Source organism: Typopeltis vanoorti, chromosome 12, assembly GCF_054136105.1.
Source record: "Typopeltis vanoorti isolate ZY-2024b chromosome 12, IOZ_Tvanoo_1.0, whole genome shotgun sequence".
Classification (NCBI taxonomy): domain Eukaryota; kingdom Metazoa; phylum Arthropoda; class Arachnida; order Uropygi; family Thelyphonidae; genus Typopeltis; species Typopeltis vanoorti.
Window position 1 is genome coordinate 60,091,338 of NC_143560.1, and position 26,348 is coordinate 60,117,685.

General features: G+C 34.7%; 1 protein-coding gene across 2 annotated transcripts in view; it reads right to left on the reverse strand.

Moving 5' to 3' along the window:
• Nucleotides 1-26,348, reverse strand: part of Tmtc4 (Transmembrane O-mannosyltransferase targeting cadherins 4) — a 390,299-nt gene that overhangs the window by 316,292 nt on the left and 47,659 nt on the right. For both annotated transcript variants that reach the window (XM_090402208.1, XM_090402207.1), the window contains exon 4: nucleotides 20,529-20,616. In XM_090402208.1, the coding sequence (XP_090258334.1) occupies nucleotides 20,529-20,616 (88 nt within the window). The remainder of the gene's footprint in view (nucleotides 1-20,528; nucleotides 20,617-26,348) is intronic.

Genomic DNA, 26,348 nt, shown 5'->3' on the forward strand with positions numbered 1-26,348 from the left:
GTTCCCAAGCAACTACGACTTGGCAAACAATCACCTGCAATCTACACATGGCTCTTGATTTTTCTACTTCTCATGTATGAATTAGGAAAAAATAAAAATAAACAAACATGCAACTAAGACAATTCCCTGACTTATTTTTTTAAGGAATTTTGCAATCATAGATATCATTTTTTTTCCATTTTTCTTTTTTCAGCTTCTATATGTCCTTTTTTCCCTCCTTAATATGAGTTTAAATGCATTCTCTAAAGCATTCACTATGCAATCGTTGATTTTAATCCATTTGTTTTTGAATTTTTGTCTATTTTTCTTTATTTCTTCCTCATATTCTGTTTCAACTTTAGGGCACGAAGTTCCTATTTTAAAATTATGGCTGTGCAAGTTATCTCATCATAAATATTATAATATGGTCATTACAAATGGCACTGCCAATTGCATAGATTTAAATGAAAATAAATTAGAAATATTACTGCAAAGTAAATTATGCTATACAAGAAATTATATTCTATCCCATCTTCCTTTCATCAAAGACCAGTTACAGCCAAGAAACTTGGCATCTTAGAAACCTAACTACTCCTTATGATAAAGCAGTTTATCCCATCTACATCACCTATTATAAGTAAACTGCATATGATCAACTAGCTGGTTTGCCTGTTTGATGGGATTAAAAACCCAAGTTTCCAGAATGGAAACCCCTTCCACTTCCATACAAGCCCAGCTAACTCACCTTCAGCTGAAAATCTCCAATAAAGGTTGTTTGTGTCTTTTCAACAAAAGGGCTGTGTTGATACCATCTTAGCAACAGAAGCTCTAAGAAATCATATTTCTCTTTTAATCCTTTATCCAAGAATAAACAAACAAAATCTATATGTTAAGTATCTTTGCAGATTGGCTACTTGTATATAGAGAGGCTGCTGACTTCACATCAGCTGCCTCAGTATCCCAAAATGCAGAGCATCTCCTTTGGGATGTGTATATTGCTTGCATCATGAAAGTTCAGTTCACTTACCTAGACTGGTTTTGACCTTTACTGAGTACTCATCAGTGGGAACTAAATTATACCAGAAATTATATTTAAGAAATTATATTTGCATTTTTAATCCTTTTAATCCCATTACTGAGTGGCTCATCAATAGGAACTAAATTATACCAGACAAGAAATTATATTCATGTTTTTAATCCTTCAAAACACATTTGTGGAACAGAAAGGGATGCTTTCATTTATTATCTCTAATATTTATGCTAACATTTATTAACCTGAGATATGTATATTGCTATGCATCATGAAGGTTCACTTACTCAGACTGGTTTTAATCTTTACTGAGGACACATCAGTGGGAACTAGACCCATGAATATATTGACGTGAAATCAATGCAGAAGAAGCAGAAAGATGTTTTAACATATTAAAATACTTTGGATCAGAGACAGTTGTAAAAATATTTTGCACTTGGTTACAAAGTAAATTATACCAGATAAGAAATTATATCTGTGTTTTTAATCCTTTAAAACACAGATGTGGAACAAAAATGGATGCTGGATAGTGTCAAATGCTTAAATAAGATTCACCAATGGATGTTTCTTCATATTAAGTAGGTGAAGGATATCATGCAACAGCAACATAATTCAAGCGATCAGCATGAAACTTTATACATCTGTGAGACTTTAATTGTGCATTTCATTCATACTCTGCGTCTGTTGCAGATAATGTAAAAAAGGATCATGCAGTCAGTAGCGGATAGAGAAACAGGCCTTCCATCACTATTAGTTATTGGAATGAGAATGGTATGGCTGGCTGCAACACTTGGCATATGACCTCTAGAGAGAAAAGAATTAAAGAGCATAAACTAGAATGGGAAGAATAAAATCCCAGTCCTTGCAGTAAAGTTCTGTCCATAGATTGTCAGGTCCTGGGAATTTCCTTGTCTGGCATTCTTTATAGGCTCTAGAACAGTATTTCCCAATGTTTTTTGGATCATGCCCAACCTCAACGCTTCAAAGATTTTGATGTTCCCCACTCGTCGACAATGGTGAGTGTTTTGAGTATATCAGTGATGAGGTGACGAATGCAACATTATTTTCTAATTGTCCCCCAAAATATTCAAATTGCCCCCTGGGGGCATACGTCCCACGTTGAGAAACACTGCTCTAGAACCTATAATGCTTGTCTTGGATGTGAACGATAAATACGTTAATATTCCAAGAGTCACAATTTTCACAATGCTACTGTCTTCAAACAGATGTCTTCAAACACATCCTTCACTTTTCAGTGTTTCTGAAAAGAGTGAAGGATGTGTTGTGTGGTAGACAGGTCTTCACCATCCACACAGATTTGTGTGCAAGTCCTTTTTTTTGGCAGAATTTGGAAAAATATCTGTTAAAAATTACTGAAGGAGTGAGGATATCTGCTAAGTGCTGCTGCACTCCTCTTTTAAAATTCCTTTCTGATGATGTCACTACATTCTGTATTACTGCACTAGTTTGCTATGAACCAATTTTTCTCTTTATATGGGTATTTTAATTTTTTCCTTTTGAGGAAGTCACCTTCCTTTCCCCATTCAATTTATGTTCTGTTTTACTGTTTCTAGGAATTCTACCACACATCCCACACTTAAATAATATTATTCCAACTGGAACAGAGATTTGGGAGATTGGTTGAATGGACAGATCTAGAAGAAGTCTTTGGAACTGATCTATAATTGTTCCATTCAGTGGAATTCTGACAACATACTATCTCAATATGTCTCATCTGAATTACTCTGCTAATAAGAGAGGGGAAGAGATATAAATTTTATCAAAATTGGAACCAATACTTTGATTTATGTAAGGGTAAGCATGGAGATTAAGGTGGTAAATCATCCACATCTGCTATTTGTGCACTGTAAAGACACTTTTAATTGTGAATATCCTGCATCTGGGGGTCAACTCCTATTTTGTCTGATGTGAGGTTTTCAATACAGTTCTAGTCTCCAGCTGCTATGATGCAGCAGGCAATGTATAAATATGGTTGTAATTCCTGGAAGAAATGTTGTCTGTTTATCCTCAATTGAGCACGTAAACTTATTAACCTTATTACACATCCATCCATCCATCCATGATATTTCCTATTATCAAGATACACCCTTCTGCTTTGGACAATATGGAAAGATCCAGGAGTGGGAGGAGAGAAATAAGAACCCCACATGCCAACCCTATTAGGTTTTCCAAAGCTTGAATAACACAGGAGGGGTATTTGTTTGTTAAGGGTTTATCACCATCATCATATTCCTGATATACACCCTTAGGATGTGTACAGGTTTTTATAATGGTACTACATGAATAGTTATACCATTACTAACTTCTGATGAACAACTTACCTCCAAATAAATCTTCTGTTATCTGTCAAGACTCCAATATTATCAGATCTTATATTTCTGTCTTTTAAGCCACTTTTTAATGTATCAATCCACCTACATCATGGTCTTCCCCTGGGTCTTTTTCTTGCCAACCTGGCAGAAAACAATTGTTTTGCTAATCTTTCCTCATACATTCTGTTTAAGTGACCATACCACGTGAGATTAGCTCTGCTAACAATGTCAAGGTCTTTCCTAATATCGTTGTTTTTAATATGATACCGCGATTGATGTCATCTGTTCATGCCTCTAATCTTTCTGAAAACACTCATATCTGTGGTCTCTAGTCTTAGGTCAAGTCTTTATTTCTAACCCAGCTCTCAGAAAATTGAGTTCATCATAAAATTCCTGACATGTACTATGATATCCTGTACACCTCAAGGAGTGTATGGGATATCATAGTATTGCATGAAAACCTTATATCATTACTAACTTCCCATCTACAATTTTCCTCCAAATCAATCTATTATCTGTCAAGACATTATCAGATCTTATATTTCTGATCTTATATTTATTTAAAAAGTGCCTTGGAAGCCACTTTTTACTGTATCAATCCACATACATTGTGGTCATCCTCTGGGTCTCTTTCCTGCCAACCTATAAGACAACACTTGTTTTGCTAATCTTTATTCTCCCATTCTGTTTAAGTGACCACCTGAGATTAGCTCTGCTAACAATGTCATGTTCTTTTCTAATATCCTCGATTTTAATATGATATTGTAACCGATGCCATCAGTTCATGACCCTAATCTTTCTCAGGACCCCTCATATCTGTGGTCTCTAGTCTTTGGTCAAGTGTATTATTTCTAACCCAGCTCTTAGATCCGTAAGTTAAAATTGGTTTGAACACTATCTTGTATACAGTTAATTTAGTGTTTTGACTAATTTCTTTCTTATTCCACAAAAATTTATTCAGTTGAATTCTTACCACACCAGCTTTGTGGATTCTGTTGTCTATTTACATGCTTAATTTATCATCTTCGTTAAAAACCATGCCTAAGTAGCTGAAATGTTTCACTTGTTCTATAGGTTTCTCCATAAACAATGCAGTTGATATTTTAAATGTTTCTGCCTATTTTCATTGTCTTGTCTTGTTACTGCTGACCTTCATACCAAATCCATTACAACAGTTATTCAATTTAGTCAGGGAATCTTGGAGACTTATACTGGATTTATTTAGAAGTATTCAAATCAACCTATCAAACCACATTCTCACCGAAGGTGAACTCTCGCTGCTAAAGAAAGGTTTGAACTACGCCATTGCTCCGAGGTCAGTAAACAAGCTTGATATCGTGTATCATATTGAGAGAGGTTTAAGATCCCTCCCCACCATTCTGGCTGATAAAATACGAATGGAAACATCGTGTATACTAAATTCTAACAAAAAACTAAACACCAACATAAACAAAACCGAAAATCTAGCCCTTAAATCCTTAAAAAATAACCAAGATATTATAATAACGAAAGCCGATAAAGGCAATTCCACTGTCCTGTTAGACCGTACGACATACATTGAAAAAATGAATCAGTTAATATCGGACCATAACACCTACCAAATGGTTAACTACAACCCCACAAAACGTAACAAAAAGAAAACAACTGAATTAATCAAATCCATCCACACATGGCCTGAAGAAACGACAAAAAAATTAATACCTCAGTATGCCGTGCGCCCAGAATTTATGGCCTACCAAAAATACACAAATCTGGCACACCGCTTCGCCCGATCGTTGAAGGAATTGACAGCCCAAATTATCACTTAGCAAAAAAATTAGCTGCCACACTCAAGGAATTGGTAGGTCAGTCCCCTTCCTACATAAAAAATACACAACATTTCATCAGTAAAATCAAAAACATTACACTCACCGACCAAGATTTATTAGTCAGCTTTGACATAACTTCCCTTTTCACCAATGTCCCAATCAATGACACGATCTTGCTCCTACAGAACATATTTCCACATGACGGAAATATGTTCTGTAGCGAAATATCCGGAGCGGAGTACGTGGGCACTTTTTGCCCACGTACTCCGCTTCGGATATTTCGTATGGCAAAACAATTTTTACCTTCAAAAAGAAGGTACAGCCATGGGCTCACCACTTTCTCCCCCAATAGCTAACTTTTATATGGAAGACTTTGAGCAACGTGCTCTAGAGACAGCATGTCTAAAGCCCAAAATTTGGCTCAGATACGTTGACGATATTTTCGCCATTTGGCCCCACGGCCGCGAAGCTCTAAATACATTCCTTAGCCACCTAAACAAACAACACAAACGTATCCAATTCACCATTGAAATGGAAAAAAAAGACTCTCTTCCTTTCCTAGACACACTTGTCACACGTCTTCCCTCTGGCTGTCTCTCCTTCTCAGTTTACCGCAAACCTACACACACACAGGCCAATACATACACAAAAATTCTTACCACCACCCAACACAAAAATTAGGTGTCATAAGCACCCTTAAACACAGAGCCCTAACTATTTGTTCATATGAACAGGCTCTAAACCAAGAATACAAAATCATCAACCAAACATTTATCAAAAATGGATACAATAAAAAAACTATTCACAAGATCCTCCATAAAGATACCAGTAAGAACAAAAAAGATTTCAAGAATGCTATTGCCATTCCTTATGTTAGAGGCATTTCTGAAAAAATAGACAGAACACTTCGCAAATACAACATTAAAACCACCTTTAAACCCCCAAATAAGCTAAGCCACCTACTCAGTTCCTCTAAAGATCCTCTTCCACACCTATCACACCCAGGGGTATACAAAATACACTGCACATGTAACATACCATACATAGGGGAAACAGGGCGAACTATCCCAATCAGACAAGACGAACACAAACGACACATTAATTACCTCCACTTCAGTAAAACAGGCCTTTCTGACCATACAATCCAAACATACCACAGAATTGACTGGAAAAATACCAAGTCCCTACACCGCACCAAAACCTGGTTTGAGAGAAAATTTAAAGAGTCTTGTGAAATGCTCAAACACAACCCAAATCTCAACAAAAATGATGGCCTCACCATTTCAAGAATGTGGAGGACCCATCTACAACCTGTATAACATCCTAAACCAGCATTAGAAAAATTTCCACTACAAGAAGACAACTGGTGACCTGGTGAAGTGTTTAGAACATTCAATAGCAACTGAAAGAAATCATTTTGTAACTATCCAGAATATTAATACATGAGGACTCTAACAGTTTATTGTAGTTGCATTTATCTATTTATAATATATATATATATATATATATATATATATATATATATATATATTTTTTTTTTTTTTAATATTTTTTTTTAATTTACATTTTTTTTTATTTATTTTTTTTTTTTTTATAATTTTATTTCTTTATTTATTTTTATTTTCTATCACTAGAGGTCAGGTTAGAAAAAAGATTTATTAACTACGTAGATTTAGTTTACTGGTATAGAAAGCACGAGCATGTAGCTTGGTTCTGTATACAGTTGTATTCTTCCGATGATGACCTCGATATAGAGGTCGAAACGTCAAGTTTTATTTTATTTGTAATTAATAAAATAATCTGTTCAACATGTGTGTTTTTGAGTCCCTAAATCTACAAATATGAGTGCTGATCACCGTGTAACCCTAAAAGAAAGAAAGAGTTATTTAGAAGTATAATATCATCCACATAAAGCAAAAAGCTGACATTGACATCTCCAATCTTGACATAAGGTTTAATACCACTTTCCTTCATAAAGTGATCCATATAGATAATGAATAACAGAGAGGATACTGTACATCCTTGTCTGACACCAGATTTAACATCAAACCATCTTCCTCTACTTCCTTCAATCCTAACTGCTGACTTACAACTTAAATAAACTAAGTATTGCATGATATAATGTCCCCAATGACACCATAATAACTGTAGCGTTTTGAATAGTTTTCTCTTAGCACCTTGTCATATGCCTTTTCCAGATCTACAAAAGTTAAATACAAATCTCTGTTATATTCCCATGATTTCTCAACTATTTGTCATAAAATGAAAATCTGATCCTAGCAGCCTCTATTTGGTCTGAATCCAGCTTGCTCTTCACCAAGCTATTCTTCCTCAATCCTTCTCAACCGTTTCTCAAGTATACTTGCATAAATCTTACCAGGAACACTCCGTAAATAAATACCTCTGTAATTCTCAGATTCAGTTTTATTTCCCTTTTTATGGGTACTATGAGAGCTCTACTCAATCATCCGGAATTTGTCCCTCTGTCCAGGCCTTCTGAACTATGCAGTCAGTGCAGCCACTGTAAGACTTTTATACCTCCATACTTGAGCATTTCTGGTCGAATATCATCTACTCCTGCTGCCGTTCAACATTTCAGGCTTTTCATGGCTTTTTCTACTTCACAAGTATGGATATGTATTCCTGACTGCATGTCTGGTCAGTGTTTTTTTACCACTGTGCTGTCATCACTGCTTGTTTCATTTAACAATTTTTCGAAGTAATTACTCCATACTTCAAGGATATCTTTTTCTCCAGTTTTCATGTCACTTTTATCATCTCTAATTCCTTTCACAGCACTCTTTCCCCCATTTCTGTGCTTCTTCAACAACCTCCAGAATATCTTGCCACCTTCGTTGTATTTATTGTCTATGTTCTTACCAAAGTCTTTCCATGACTTTTGTTTAGCTAGTTTTACAGTGTTTAACTTTGTTACATTTGTCTCTGTATTCTCTAAGAGCACAAGCTGACTTATTTGCCAGGAACTTTTGATATGCTTTCTTCTTTTCCTTCACTGCTTCTTTAACTTCCTGTGTCCACCATGGAGTTCTGATTTTTCTATCCTTGCAGACAACCTCACCACATACCTCTCTGAATCAATCAATGTTTTCTTCAGGACTTTCCACTCAATCTTCAAGGTTTGGTTTCGGTTCTCAAACTCTTTCGTTTTTTTTTCTTAAATAATGTTTGTGTATTTTAGTGTACACTTCACATCTGAGAGCTGCTCTACTTTTATTCACCAATGATGCAAAGTTAGGGACAATTATCAAGAGTAGTGCTAATGTTAATTCTCTACAGGAAGATTTAAATTGACTTTTAGCTTGGATTCATTCATTTTTCAAATTCATTTTTAATGCTGTGAATAAAAATGAATTCCTCTAGTATAAGAAAAATATGAACTATATTGGGTGGTCTCTAAGAAAATATAAGCACAGACATCATTTACAGCTTGTAAAATAACTTAATAATCATGAGTTTTTAAAAAAAAATGTCTGCAAAAAAAAAAAAAAGTTATCTATGAATATAAATGCAAAAAATAAATGGGAATAGATGGTATATTGGTTAGATGGATCAGAGATTAGCTCTCAGAACAATACCAGCAGGTTATGTATGATGGAGCAGTGTCTCAAAAAAGAATTGTAATCAGTGTCAATGGCCAAAGAACAGAACTCCAGGGTTATGTTCTTGGGCCCCATGTTCTTGTCATCATGAAAGGTGTAATAATAATAATAATATATTACTATGTAAAAAAAAAAAAAGTGTACACTATTCATAGCAGATAATTATAAATAAAATAAAATTATTTTATTCAGTAATGATTGTTAAAAAAAAAAAAAGAAAGAAAGAAAACTAAAAACAAAGCAAAATATAAAGATATAAATAACTACACATAACAAGAACATCAATTTATCCAAAATGATTTGTTTATTAGCAGTCCATCAACATACATATTAATGGTATGTCTGGAATCATATGATCAACATTATCACTTCAATGGATAAGCTGCCCTATACAGCCATTTTAAGCTACCAATGTCTACAAGTACTGTTTATTACTAGTTAGTTATTTATATCTTGCAAACAAATCTTTGTCTCTTTGCTATTTTTTTTTTAACTTTTCCCATCATGAATGCAAACATGCATGTCTACAGATTATAGGATCACACATAATTTACTCTGCCTCAGAAACATATTAGACACACAATACCACAACTATAAATTATTAGTAATTCATTTGCCTCTGCTCTAATGAATGTTTTTTTTATTGACACCTGTTCCTTCCCTCCCTTATATCTGCCAATAACTCTCACAGATTAATGTCAGTTTGCATATATACATCTTTTAATAATTTCAATATACCAACCAAATAGAGAATTTTTCTTAATTATGTTTCTAATATATCCTAAAACAAACATATTCATTCTCTTCCCTCCATGCAGTTTTCATTTCAATTGAAAAACATATCAAAATTTGTGGCATACCACTAATACACAAACAGGAAGAATCAAAAACACATTGCAATGTGTCTCACTACAAGTCAGTCATCTGAGACTGACCTGTAGTGAGAGTTGGGATAAAACTTCTCAATTTCATCCCTATGGGTTCTATGAAGAACAGACATAGCTATATGATTGCATTTAAGTGTAGTGTGATTCAGTATGTAAAAAAGAATGGCAGCAGAGCAGCACTTTGGGCCTCCACCTACAATAAAAATGGCACAAACCTGGAGGAAACAAGAGCAGCAATTAATAGAAGCAAATTCTAAAAAAACACAATCTCCACAGAAAACTGGCAAAATGACCAGAAAAAACTGAAAATGAATTAAAAACTTGGATAATGGATCAAAGAAGATCGCCGATACTTTAGATTTATGAAGAGAAATGATTTGTGCATGCATGCAAAAACAAAATATCACAAAAATTTCCAGACAAATTCGAAAATAAAATGATTCAGTTTCACAGATTCATAATAAATACTAGAAAACAAGACAATTTTGAACTTTCACAGATAGCTAATATGGATAAAGTGCCTCTGATTTTTTACGTGCCCTTGAACAAGACTGTTGACTCCAAGGGTAAAAAAAAAATATTGTCAAAACTTCATGCATCTTATACTGCAAAGAATTTTTTTCCCCAAAAATTTGACATGAAAAATGTGATGCATCCAATACAACGGCACATCTTATAAGGCAAAAAATACAGAAATCAAAAGAAGGCAGTTGGAAAAACAAAGAGACGCAGGAACTGAAGAATATAAGAGAAGTCAGAATTTATATAGAGAAGTCAGAAGAGTCATCAAGCAGGACAAAGCAAAGTTTTATGAAGAGACAGAATTCCAGATGAGGAGGCACAATTATAAAAGTATGTTTCGTTTAGTTCGTGACCTAAAGCGCAAATTTAAGTTCAAATCGAATGTCATCAAAGATAGGAATGGAGAACTACTAACAGAAGAACTGGAAATCAAACAGGTGGAAAGAATACTGTGATGAACTGTATAACAGAGTGGATAAAGAAAATTTGGAGGAGCCTCTCTCAGCAGGAAAATTTCAATTTGGAACCTCCTCCACTTAGGCATGAAGTTGAAAGAGCAATTAAGCAGCTTAACAGCAATAAGGCCACAGGTGCAGATGGAATCCCACAAAAGTTAAGGCCACAAGGGATGGAGGGATAAGAGTGTTTCAGGGATTGATTACAAGGATATGTGAGATAGGATCATGGCCTAGAGACTGGATGATGTCAGTTTTCGTACCACTACATAAGAAGGGAGATATGAAGGAGTGTAAGAACTATAGAAATATTAGTTTAATATCTCATGCAAGCAAGATTTTATTCAAGATCATGCTAAATAGGATTGAAGCCAAAGTTGAGGCAGAGATACCTGACGTACAAGCAGGAAAGGTAAGGCTACCAGAGATCAGATACTTTGCCTTAGACACATCATAGAAAAGTATAAAGGATTTAAACTCCTATGGTAATGCATTTCTTATACTACTCTAAAGCTTTTGATTGTGTTCAGCATGTGAAACTGTGGGAATGAAAAGAATGGGTTTTCTTCAACACACTATGAGGTTACTGTTGATTATTCAACAAGTAAAATTATTGTCAACAGAAAGAAATATCATTGATTTTACAGGGTAACATGGTGCTTTAGATTTATGAAGAGAAATAATTTATGCATGAATGTAAAAACAAAATATCACAAAAAATTCCACACAAATTCAAAAATAAATAGCTAACTTTAAATTGATAGCTAACTTATACAGGGTGCAAGAAGCCATGGTAAGAATAGGTGTTAGATTAACTGATTGGCTTCAGGTTAGAAAGGGAGTTAGGCAAGGATGTTTACTTTCTCTTCACTTGTTTAGTATCTATGCTAAGGACATCATGTGTAATGCACCGGATGAGCTCAAGACAGGAATTAAGATAGGTGGTAGATTGATTAGTAATCTAAGGTATGCTGATGATACCATACTCCTTTGTAATGACAAGGAAGAACTTGGGCAAATTCTTAATAAAGTTAACGAGATCAGTAATAACAGGGGACTTCAGCTCAATCCTAGCATAACAAAGATTATGGTTCTCAAAGGAAATACAGACAAGGAAGTTGTTTATTTTTTTAACGGTATAAATTAGAACACAGAATAATAAGTAAATAATTATTTATTAACTTAATGCAGACAAAAGGAATGCAACTGCAGTGATGGACACAACAGAATATGCAAACAAAATGCACACACTGTTACAAGATCAGTCAACACACAAAATTATAAATTGCAATCCCACCAACGCACAAAAGAATAAGATAAATAAATTATTGAAAAAAGTCACTTCCTGGCCCAAAGACACAGTAAACAAACTCAAGCACTTCCATGTTAAAACACCTAGGATTTATGGAGCACCAAAAATTCACAAACAAGGTACACCCTTATGCCCAATTGTGGACAGTATAAATAGTCCTACATACAAACTGGCTGGACATTTAGTCAAGCTACTAGCCACTCTCACAAACAATTCTCCCTCCTTTGTCAAAAATTCAGCCCACCTAAAAAGCATCTTACAACACCATACCCTAAAAAGCTCAGACTTAATGGTAAGCTTTGACATCACCTCACTATTCACAAATGTACCACTAATAGAAACTCTCAATCTACTGAAGTCACAATTCCCTCACATGATATAGCTGAACTATTCAAATTCACAATACATGCAGGATATTTCACATGGAAAGGGAAAATATACACACACAAATAGATGGGACAGCCATGGGCTCCCCCCCCCCCAGCCAACTTTTACATAGAACACCTGGAAAAACTAGCAATCAATACAGCCACTCTCAAACCAACACTTTGGCTACGCTATGTTGACGACGATGTGCTTGCTATTTGGCCACATGGCCCAGAGACATTGGAAACATTCTTAGCGCATTTAAATAGCCAACATCCAAAAATCCACTTTACAATGGAACTGGAAGCTAATAACTGTCTGCCCTTCCTGGATACACTTAACACACGTCTTCCAGATGGGTCCTTATCATTTTCAGTTTTTAGAAAACCCACACATACAGGGATATATTTACACAAACAATCACACCATCACCCTTCTCAACAATATGGTATTTTAAAAATGCTAACCCACAGAGCGAGAGCAATCTCTTCTAATGACAATACTCTTGCTGTTGAACTGGCTCATTTATGCCACACCTTCTTGGCCAATGGCTATAATCCCCATAAGATAAACAAAATACTAAACGCTCCTAAGAAAACCCCTCCCACTATCCACCACAGAGAACTACAACAAAACAGTCACCATCCCAAACATTAAAGGCACATCCGAAAAGATTAAGAATTCTTAATAAACATGAACTACGCACCACATTCAGACCATGGAGCAAATTAGCAACCCTTATCCACTCACCCAAGGACAGCATTCCCCTGTTATCACATCCAGGATTCTACGAAGTACCCTGCTCATGTAATCAAGTCTACTACGGTCAAACAGGAAGAACCGTGAACATCCGCATCAGCGAACACAAAAGATACATCCGGCATTATCACTATGGCAAGTCGGGCCTAGCAGACCATGCTCTGGATACCCCTGCACACAGGATCAACTGGAAGAACCCAAAAGTACTGCACAGAAGCTCTTACAAGTCAGAGAGATTGTTCTTAGAGGCAACAAAAGCCCTGAAAAACATTCCAAATCTCAACAAATATGGCTGTATAAATTTGCCTAAAATCTAGGAGACAGTCACCTTAAGAAAAAACTAGTAACGGTTTTTTTTTTTTCTCTCTGTTTAGGACTCTAGTCTTATGTGATAGCTGCAATTTCTTTTTTTTTTTCCAGATAGAGGGCACCAAAATCAGGATGCTAGTCTTTGTGTTGCTGCTACAATTTTGTTTAACTAGTCCGTTGATTACACCATGTTGTTATAGTCTCGCGTATTGTGACAAACTGTGTTTTTGCTCTGAAGATGCTGGTTATAACACCAGTGAAATATCAGCAATAAGTTAATAAATAATTATTTACTAATTATTCTGTGTTCTAATTTATATTGTTAAAAAAATAAACAACATGTATGACGAACACATAAGTCTGTCCACACAGACAGGGAAGCTCTTGAGAAGCAAGTGTACCTTAATGGAGAAAGAGTTGAGGAAGTCGGCAAGTTTGAGTACCTGGAATCCATTATTAATGTGAAAAACAGCCGTTCAGAAGATGTCAGAAGAAGGAATGAGAACTTAGGAATGGCTAAAACAACAGTCAGAGACTTGTCAAAAATCTGAAAGGATGGATCTATCTCCATGGGAGCAAAGTTGAGTATTTTGGATGCAGTTGTTTTTTCAACAGCAATTTATGGATGTGAGACTTGGAACCTAAAGAAATCAGATCAGAAAAGATAGCTGCTTTTGAGATGTAGTGTTACAGAAGGCTGTTGAGGACATCATATAATGAAAGGCGTATGAATGAATGGCTGTTAGAAAAGATCAGCAGAACTTTAAGGCTCCTGACAGAAGAAAGTTAAAATACTTTGGACACATTGAAAGGATGGAAGGACTTCTCAGAACAGTAACAGAAGGTAAAGTTTCCTGGAAAAAAGAGGAAGGAGTAGACCATCAATGGGATGGATGGATGGTGTGTGTGAAGTGACTGATCTTCAGAGAGTTGAAGCCTCCAGAAAAGCATACAACAGGACTTCATGGCAAAGGACTGGTGTGGCATATCACTGAGCACTGGAGTGACCATACAGTATCTGTGGATGTCCAAATTAGTCCATATAAAAATACATATTTTTCAATATGATATTCATTTTTATCCTGCTCAAAACTAAATGATGATAACTTTCTATTTCAAATTGCGTGTATACCCTTGTGAGGATAACGTGAATGAAGATATCACTACAACAATAACAAAGTCGTTATCCTCACCTTACTCCAACATAGGAATGTTGGAGTAAGGTGTTCATAATAATTAGTCCATGTCATGAACAGAAATCCAGCAGGTACTTATTATTATTAGCTTTACACTTTTTGCAAACACGTTATACGTCTGGTATTCATTTCCTATCCTACTGTTAAGATCTCCAACAAGAACCAACTTTTTTCCTTTTCTTTATGTCAGCTGCCTTCACTAATGACTTGAAAAATTCCTCTTCTTCCTTAGTAGAATCTTCTGTGAAACTACAGGCAAAATTTAATTTAAGTCTGATTGTCTTGTTCCATTATGATGATTTCCTATATCACTCTACTTGAAATTGCTTACATTCAAAATCATCTTCATGTTCGGTGTTAAATACTAGAGTGCTCCATACTTCTCCTGATCATTCTTCTTGAATATAACATCCTGTGGTTGCTATTCATAAGCATGTCACCTGTCTGTCTTCATTTTTTTCAATAATGCCAATTACTGACTTTTTACTTTTTGCCCTGGTTCCCTGACAAAAACAGTGAGGGTCTTATTTAATCAGGTGGCTCCGGTGAGCATGACGTTTCATCCATCACTGTCTTTTGATTTAAGAGAGTACAAAATAAAATTCTTCAGCTAAACTCCAAATAGCCAGCACATCCTTGTTTGTTCAATATTTAAGTAGTGCGGGGTGCACTGCGAGAAAGTGAGGATTGTATACTGATAGGTCAGGAACCTAATTAGTTATAAATTAAATTCTCCAGCTCTAGAAGGGCAAATATAGAACATTTTCAAGCCACATCATCTCCAATAAGTAGGATGGTGGTTTCGAACGAGGTGATGAAAATAATTTGCCGCCTAAAACATTCACAAACATCAACAGCATGGGGATCTGAACTAACAGCCTGTTGGTAGCAGAGCAGATAGGTAATCCACTCAGCCAACATCATTATATGATGTTGGCTAAGTGGATAACACTGTCATTATAATTATTAAAAACAACACGCAAGTCCACAGTAATAACTTTAGTTAATAAATAAGGTAGATATTTCGTACTAAAACTAATAGTACATCTTCAGTGTTACGAACAGATAGGAATAGAATACAAGTAACGAACATTCGGTGGATCACCTATTAAAATACAATGTCGTTGTGAGCTAGGAAATAAAAGAAATTAATAAATAATTAATATTTAAGATAATTAGATTTTTAATGATTACATAAAATAAAAGTCTCCCAGATCTTCGCGAGAGAGAGAGGCAATCATTTCGATTTAAATTCGGTCGGTGTAAAAAAGCTTCACAACTTTTTTTAAAGAGGCATTCATATTTGAACCTGCATTTATGAAGGAGAATAGCTTTATCCCACTGGATATTATGGGTAGTAGTAATACTGTATTGTGCTAAACCAGACTTCTGAGGTTTGTTGTAATCAATATAATATTGATGTTCTTTAATTCTTTTTTCCACAGAATGACCAGTTTGTCCAAAATAAGAAACATCGCATTCACAAGGAATTTGGTAAACGCCTGCCAAAGACAGAGATGACAGTTTATCTTTTGTAGAGGACAATAAGGAAGAAATTTTGTTGATAGGAATATAAGTGGGAATCAATTGGTACTTTTTTAAAATTCTACCTATAGGTTCTGAGATTCCTGGAATGTAGGGGATTGGAACTCTGCAAACTGTTGAAGAAACCTTAGGTACTGGAACATAAGATTCAATTATCTGTTGGATTTGATTAGGGTTGTAATTATTAGGGTGGTAATCAAATATAAGATAAGATAATTGAATCTTATGTTCCAATACCAATTTCTTCAACAGTTTGCAGAGTTCCAATCCCCTACATTCCAGGAATCTCAGAACCTATAGGGAGAATTTTAAAAAAGTACCAATTGATTCCCACTTATATTCCTATCAACAAAATTTCTTCCTTATTGCCGTCTACAAAAGATAAACTGTCATCTCTGTCTTTGGCTGGTGCTTACCAAATTCCTTGTGAATGCGATGTTTCTTATTTTGGACAAACTGGTCGTTCTGTGGAAAAAAGAATTAAAGAACATCAATATTATATTGATTACAACAAACCTCAGAAGTCTGGTCTAGCACAACACAGTATTACCACTACCCATAATATCCAGTGGGATAAAGCTATTCTCCTTCATAGATGCAGGTTCAAATATGAACGCCTCTTTAAAAAAGTTGTGAAGCTTTTTTACACCGACCGAATTTAAATCGAAATGATTGCCTCTCTCTCTCTCAAAGGTCTGGGAGACTTTTATTTTATGTAATCATTAAAAAATCTAATTATCTTAAATATTAATTATTTATTAATTTTTTTCATTTCCTAGCTTGCGACAACATTGTATTTTAATAGGTGATCCACCGAATGGTCGTTACTTGTATTCTATTCTTATCTGTTTGCACTGAAGATGTATACTATTAGTTTTAGTACGAAATATCTACCTTATTTATTAATTAAAGTTATTACTGTGGACTTACATGTTGTTTTTAATAATTATACTATGCCACAGGTTCCTCTAAAAATAACTGTCATTATAATTGCTCAACTTGATATAATGTACAAAGTTGATGGCAACATATTATTATTAGGTTATTCACATCAGTTTTAAGACTCACTTGAGAAACCTATTAGATGTTTTGTATGCTCTAATATATAAAACACCTACTATACTTCTCTTTAAATGCAATTATTTATAATACTCACAAAACTTCAGCAATCACAGAAATAAATAACTCTTATTAGAATAATGGCATACCCTACAGGCCTGGAATTGCATCTTCCATTTCACATGCACAATCTTCTGTACTGCTGTATAACCTTTGGTTTGATAAAGTACAACCTTTGCTGTCATGCCCATGAAACCAACCAATCATATGCACACTAAATAAAGATGCATACCTCTTTACTAAAAGAGGTATGCACCTTTATTTAGTGTGTTACACCAAACTGATTTATCCCTATCACGTGCAAAATTTTCCAATAAACTGAATTTTTGTTACTAGTTTATACCATACTTTTGTTTATTACTGGTATATAACAGCAATACACAAAAATTATAGAAACTGAAATTTTTCTTTAATAAAATCATATTAATCTTAGAAAAATCTGATATGTATACATCATTGCTGATGCTTAACATCCAGGAATGACTTCTTGTTCTTTAACCTTCCTTACATGCATTTAAAACTTCTCCCACATTTATTCTACAAAATTCTCTTCTAACTTATGTCTTTATCATGCTAACATCCTGATAAACATTCCCTTTTCCCCATTTATTTACCAAGCTTTTGTAGTCCACATTTCCTTAATGTATCTCACAGGTAATAAATATTTCACAGTCCTGATCTTGGTTACTTTCTTCTACATGTTCTCCACACTCCCTCAATCTTCACTCTCCACCTCCACGCCCCAACAACAAAAAAATATAAGTGATCTAAGAACAGTGGAATGATTGTAATAAGTTTCTTATTATGATCACATGTATAAACAATAGGTTCCTTATATGTACTAGTAAGTGTTTTATTCAGCACTACAGTAACAGTATGTTGTCTATAGAGATGATGATGACAATAATAACTGAAAAACATTTCTAAAAGTAAACAAATTTAAATATGAGTCTACATAAATCTGATTCATTTATAATTTAAATCAGTGCAAAATATTTTAAATGTGGTTTACAAAGAGCAGTATTATTTAATTATTTGCATATATATATATACAGTCGATTCCATTTAATTGGGCCACCAGTTAATTGGGGCAGCTGCTTTTTTGGGCCAAATCCCAAAGAATGGAAACCAAACCAACATATTAATACATAATTTAAATGATTAATTGGGACAACTTTTTGCTTAATTGGGACAGTAGCTGAAAAGGAATTTAATTTTTGATATATTTTATGGATTTTTTTGAAAATATTGCAACACTACGTGCACTAATATTTGGCAACACTAGCATGATGCGAATCAGTTATCTTTCGTCGTGCGTCTGGCAAGTACACGTCTGCTTAAGAGTACCATGCCAAGTACCATATATACTGTACCTAGCGATATCGATTTATTGTGTCAATTTTTTTAAAATTTTTAAATCTTTGCCAAGATGCCAAGAAATGATTTTACACTTTCAAGTAAAATTGCTTTGCTGGATAAAATTAAAAGCCGGCCATTAAATACAAGCCATCATAGACGTGCTGATATAACTGGTGTACCAAAATCTACCATAGCGCGTCTCCTACAACAAGAAAATCACCTGCATGAGGAGTGGACATTACAGAAAGAAATTCCAGGAACATCCAAAAGAAAATGTGATGGAAAGGTTCCAGAAGTCGAAGAGGCATTAGATCAATGGTTTTCTATAGTTAGCAGGCAAGGCATGAATATCAGCAGCCCAGTGTTGAAGGCGAAGTCAGAGTAGATCGCTAAAAAGCTGGACCACAATGATTTTAAAGCAACTGTTGGTTGTTGTCAAATTTAAAAAAGCACACGCCGAAAAGGGCAGTGCCGACAATGTAAACGCTGAACAATGGCAAAATACTAAAATACTTACTTTTTTTTTTAGAGAATTTCTGTTCAGATGATCTTTACAATGCTGATGAAACCGGCCTCTATTATCATGCTACGCCAGACGGCTCCCTGTGTTATAAGCACAATGCACTGTCAGGGTATAAAAGGACAATGGACCGCATTACTGTGTTATGCTGTACAAATATGTCGGGTACAGACAAGCGAAAACTACTAATCGTAGGAAAAAATGCTAAGCCTCGATGCTTTAAGGGGTTAAGAATAGGGAGTTTACCAGTAGAGTACCATGCCAATAGTAATGAATGGATGACTTCTGAAATTTTTCGGAACTGGCTTACAAGTTGGGACGTAGAATTACAACGTAAGCACAGGAAAATTTTGTTGCTTCTCGATAATTGTGCTGCACATCCTCATTTAGATAATCTAAAAAATATACGGCTGGAATTTCTTCCGCCTAATACAACATCCTTAGTGCAACCAATGGACATGGGGGTAATAAAAAATTTAAAGACGTTGTATCGAGGAAAATTGGTTAATTACATACTGGAATCCATTGATGAAACCAATTAACAAGTTCATCAACAGCCACAGAGCTCAGTGCAAAAATTTCCATTTTGCAAGCAATACAGTTTGTCTCTGACAGTTGGGGAGCTATAAAAAGCGGCACAATACAAAACTGCTTTGCTGTTTGCAGTTTAAAACCTTCGGAGGTTCTTAAAATTTTGAGTAGTGATGAAAATGAAGACATACTGCAAGCTCCTATCATGAATAATGAAGAATTTTCACCAATAGATGACAATTTACTATGTTACAATGAAAATGAAAACTTTGAAGATGCAATTGTCGAAGTCATTAAATGCAAACGTCAAAATTTGACGAAGAATGCGATGATGACCTACCTGTGCTTGTAACTAATCGTGAGGCCAAAAAAATTTATAGTCGGGTTACAGCGTTATTTCATGCAGGAAGGTAATGAAGGAAGCCCTACATCTGCACTGAATATCTGTGCTGATTTTGTAGAACTGCAAAATTTCAAAAGCAAAAGACAGACTACACTTGATGCATTTTTGCAGAATTAAAATTTGAAATTGAAAAGTTATCATGTATGCATTATTTTTTCTGCACAATTTATAGTACAAATATTTTCTGTATTTTGGTTTAATAAGCCATTAAAATAGGTACCTAATTATTAATTTTTTTACCTACTTATTCATTTCCCTGCGTATTACACATTTTATTTTAGAATTTATTATTAGTTCGTTTAATTGGGGCAGCCGCTTAATTGGGCCAAAATGGATTAGTCCCAACATGTCCCATTTAAGCGGAATCAACTGTATATATATATATATATATATATATATATATATATATATATACACACACACACATACATACATACATATTTTATTTAATTTTGTTTGAAAATCAGATACTTACAAAATGAGAACGAATTAACATATGCCAAAAAAGATAACGAGAAAAACATTCCACATAGCAGATCAGCTCTTCCCACAACTGCTGATACCTAAACCAAATAGAAAATTTCTAAACTGCACTTTAGAAATTACATGAATCTTGTGTGATTTTTAAAATTTTACTCAAAAAATAATAATAATAATAATAATAAAATAAAATAATAATAAATAATATATATATATTGGAGGTGATGAATAATTCCACTTATAAAAAATAATTAAAAATCATAATCATTCCCTTTCTTTAACCTTTTAGATACAAAAAAAAAAAAAAAAAAAAAAAAAGATTTACACATTTGAAGTAGACATTTGCAATGAGAGTCAGCTTATACTGCTCCATAATCCACCCAGCTCTACTCCATCTATTAAATGTAGTGTATGTAAATGCTGAACAAGCATAAAAATTGCATATGTCATTTATTAAACTCATATATGTTTTGGTACTTCAGTCTCAGTTTTTTAATTTGAAAACTCTTAATATCTTCTGATACTGATTCCAAATACTGTTTTGAAAAACAGTATTTTTTTGTGTTTTTTATTGTTTCTTGCAAAAACATATTAAAACAATGAGATTATCAAATATATAAGTGATTACCATTACTGTAATCTTTCATAGTGAAGAAATTATGGAGACACACACGTGTTAGAATAATTACCTTACTTAAACTTTAGGAAAGTAACATTCGATGCTTCAACCCCTGTATTAAGTCATCAGGAAAAATACAAACGTATAAGATAAAAGCTACGTGACACTGCACTACACAAAAATAAAATTAATCTAAACGGTTGTTAATTATTTGACTTAGCCTGACCTTTTGTGGAAAAAATAAAATAAAATAATAATAAATAAAAATTAAATTAAATAAAATAAAACATTATGTAAAAATAAAAAATAAAACGATTTTAAATTTAAAAAAATATATATATAAACAGAACTACATTAAACATTTCTAAAGTCCTCTCATATTGAGATCTGTTTGGGCTTGTTCTTGTTGCTATACAGATTGCAGATCGGTCCTCCATATTCTTGGAATAATTATTCCATCATTTCTGTTCAGGTTTGGATAATGTTTCAGCATTTCACAAGTTTCTTTGAATTTTTATAAACCAGATTTTGATGCGGTGTAGGGACTTGGTGCCTTTCCAGTCAATTCTGTGGCAGTCAGGTGTGTGGTCTGATAGGCCTGTTTTGCCACCATAGTGGAGATGTTTGATGTGTTCATCTTTTCTGATTGGATGGTGCATCCTGTTTCCCCTATGTAAGGTAGGTTACAGGAATTTTGTAAACTCCTGGATGGGCCAGGTATGGAAGAGGATCTTTGGAAGAGCTAAGTAAATTTCTTAACTTTGTCAGGGGTTTAAAGATAGTCTTAATGTCATATTTAAGTAGTGTTCTATTTTTTCTGAAATGCCCCTAATGTAGGGTATGGCTATGGCATTCTTGTAATCAAGAACGATTACAAGAATGCCATAAAAATGCTCTCTCTCTCTCTCTCTCAGATAACTAACCAAAACCATTTAGGTTGAGTCATCAGCATTATACAAATCTTTCTTTCCATCAATTATCTTCTATATTTTTAGTTCTACTTCTATATTTCTAGAATTATCTTCTGTATTCTTACTAAAGTCTTGCTAAGATTTAAAACAATGGTTCACTTTCTTACATTTTCTCCTGTATTATCTCAGAGTATGAGATGACTTATAAAACTTTCTTATATATTTTTCTTTTCAATATGATATTCATTTTTATTCTATTCAAGAATAAATGATGATCACTTCCTGTTTCATATGCCCCTATATAATCTTGTATCCAGCACTAGTGTGAAGATATCACTATGAACAATAACACAGTCAATAAGACTTCTCATTTCTTATGTGTTCTGTCAATGCGAATTGAGAAAGATCTTGCTTCTCTTCCCCTTAACTTCATTAACACTACAACAATCAACAAACATGATTGGATTTCTCTTCTTGGCTGACTTCAGATTAGGTGGTGCATGAAAAACCTCCCTAAAACTTTGTGTTGAGTGACTGTCACTCCGATCACTCTCTTTTGCAGGCATTGTATTCCTGCATTATGTCTCTTCTATCTTTCATGAGGTAATGCTTTGCTGAACTGGTACATCAGTCCTCCACTTTGTTTTAAGACTGTAAAGAGCATGAGTAGTTGTCCATTTACTGTAGAACTTCTCTTTATTCTAAGAAGGCCAGGGCCCACGTAGGGCTGTCGAGCCAATAATGATCATGATTCTCTTTATTCTCTTTCATTCCATCTATCTCTGTTCTTTGAAAGTCTCTACAAGAAATACATCAACAGATTCTTACTTTACACTAACCTCTTGTCCACATATTGCACTGATGTTCCTAGTTTTGCAATATTTCAGATGTGGGGAATGATTTATTTTATTTTATTTTATTTGGTTCCCACTCAAGAAAGGCTATTTGAAAACCTATAGTACATTTGTGTTGTGGGAGGACTAAGTTTTTTTTTTCCCATCTTTATTAATTTTCTATATTTTTTTTTCTTTTTAATCTTTGACATAACCAGAAACTCTGCATTAGAGACCAAACACGGAACTATTTCCAGTCTATTTCAGGCCTCTAATAAGCAGCTGTGGTCTCACACCAAGAAATTAAGTTCATTTCCCATCTAAGATAAAACATAAAATATTTTAAGATATTTTAAAATACACAGTTTTCCTATAAATACTGTTAAAACTTCTGCAGACCCCCACACTGTTCACAGAATTGCATGAGCCTGATTCCATTAGTGGTGCGTGTGCACAGCCAATATTTACACATTTATCAGTGCAGAGAGAGAGTTGTCTAGCTGTACGAGTTAACGTGCATCCATGTGTAGAGGCTTAAGTGCTGTGAGGACAATGTTGGAGGCTTAATGGATTTTTTAGAACACTCAGAAAGGATTAAAACAGAATTTAATACTTCCTATATTTTGTGTCAGTCACTGAGACATCATCAGGGATTACAAAAAAACTAATGTAACATTAACACAAATAACAAACAATACTAAGCCCAACAACGTGGGTGACACTACAGTCCTAACTAGATGGAGCGCCCTCTAAGGGCAGTTGTAGGTGGTCTGGAATGTAGAGTGGGACCTCTGGTGATAAGTGTTTCCTAAATCTTAGGAAGCTTAATGCAACCGTATTTATTAAGATTTGGTTGATTTCTGAGAGCTGCTGCTGATTCTAAGAATATCATCATCATCATCAAATTCCTGCCATGTACCCTCAAGGGGTGTACAGGATATGACAGTACTACATGAAAAAATTACATCATTACTAACTTCCTATCTACAATTTTCCTCCAAATCAGTCTGTTACTTGTCAAGACTCCAACATTATCAGATCTTATATTTCTATCGTCTAAGGCACTTTGTACTGTATCAATCCACCTATATCTTGGTCTTCCTCTGGGTCGTTTTCCTGCCAACCTGGCAGAGAACACTTGTTTTGCTAATCTTTCCTCTCCCATTCTATTTAAGTGACCATGCCATCTGAGATTAGCTCTGCTAACGCATTCCTGGATGCTGACAATGTCAAGTTCTTTCCTAATATCCTCATTTTTAATCTGATATTGCCATTGATGCCATCTGTTCACGCCTCTAATCTTTCTCAGGACTCTCATATCTGCGGTCTCTAGTCTCTGGTCAAGTGTTTTACTTCTGACCCAGCTCTCAGATCCATAAGTTAAAATTGGTTTGAACACAGTCTTGTATACAGCTAATTTAGTGTTCCGACTAATTTCTGTCTTATTCCATATGAATTTATTCAATTGACTTCCCACGATACCAGCTTTGCTGATTCTGTTGTCTATTTCTATATTTAGTTTACCATCTTCAGTAAAAATTGTGCCTAAGTAGCTGAAATGTTTTACTTGTTCCACAGGTTCTCCATTCACAACACAGTTGACATTTTCAATGATTCTGCCTATTTTCATTGTCTTTGTCTTTTTATTGCTGACCTTCATACCATATCTATTACAACAGCTATTCAATTTAGTCAGAGAATCTTGCAGACTTGTAGCGGATTTATTTAGAAGTATAACATCATCCGCATAAAGCAAAGAGCTGACATTAACATCTCCAATTTTGATATCAGGTTTAATACCACATTCCTTCATAATGTGATCCATATAGATAATGTACATCCTTGTCTCACACCAGATTTAACATTAAACCATCTTCCTGTACTTCCTTCAATTCTAACTGCTGACTTACAACTCAAATAAAGACTAAGTATTGCTCGATATAATGCCCCATTGACACCATATAACTGCAGCGTATTGAATAGCTTCTCTCTTGGCACCTTGTCATATGCCTTTTCCAAATCGACAAAACTTAAATACAGATCTATGTTATATTCCCATGCTTTCTCGACTATTTGTCGTAAAGTGAAGATCTGATCCTGACAGCCTCTATTTGGCCTGAATCCAGCTTGTTCTTCACCAAGCTTTTCTTTCCACAATTCTTCTCAACCGTTTCTCAAGTATACTTGCATAGATCTTGCCAGGAACACTCAGTAGGGAAATACCTCTGTAATTCTCACATTCAGTTTTATTTCCCTTTTTATATATGGGTACTATGAGAGCTCTACTCCAATCATCGGGAATTCGTCCCTCTGTCCAGGCTTTCTGAACTATGCAGTGCAGCCACTGTAAGACTCTTATACCACCATACTTCAGCATTTCTGGTCGAATATCATCTACTCCTGCTGCTTTTCCACATTTCAAGCCTTTGATGGCTTTTTCTACTTCAAGTATGGATATGTATTCCTGACTGCATGCCTGGTCAGTGTTTTTTATCACTGTGCTGTCATCACTGCTTGTTTCATTTAGCAGTTTTTCAAAGTAATTACTCCATACTTCAAGGATATCTTTTTCTCCTGTTTTCATTTCACATTTATCATCTCTAATTCCTTTTACAGCACTCTTTCCTCCATTCCTAAGCTTCTTCAACAACCTCCAGAATATTTTGCCACCTTCTTGATATTTATTTTCTATATTCTTGCCAAAGTCCTCCCATGACTTTTGTTTAGCTAGTTTTACACACTGTTTACCTTTCTTACATTTGTCTCTGTATTCTGTAAGAGTAAAAGCTGACTTATTTGCCAGGAACTTTTGATATGCTTTCTTCTTTTCCTTCACTGCCTCTTTAACTTCCTGTGTCCACCAGGGAGTTAGGATTTTTTTATCCTTGCACACAACCTCACCACATGCCTCTCTGGCAGAATTAATCAATGTTTCCTTCAGAGTTTGCCACTGAATCTCCAAGGTTTGATTCCTGTTCTCAAACTCTTTCATTTTCTTTTCAATAATCTTTCTGTATTTTAGTCTACAGTTCACATCTGAGAGCTGCTCAACTTTTATTCGCTTTAAAACTTTCTTACATGTTATTCTTTTCAATATGAAATTCAATTTTATCCTGCTCAAGACTAAATAGTGATCACTTCCAATTTCAAATCCTCTGTACACTCTGGTGTCCTGCACCAGGGAGAAAACATCACTATCAACAATAACATAGTCAATGAGACTTTTCTTATTCCTAGCCTCTTCTATCCATGTGAATTTGTGCACATTTTTATGTTGGAACATGGTGTTAGTAATAACCAGTCCATGTCCTGAGCAGAAATCCAACAGATATTTGCCATTATTATTAGCTTAGCTCTTTTCTCCAAATTTTCCCAAAATATTTTTGTATGTCTCAAAATCATTTCCTACTCTACTATTTAGATCCCCAACAAGGACCAACTTTTCCTTTTTC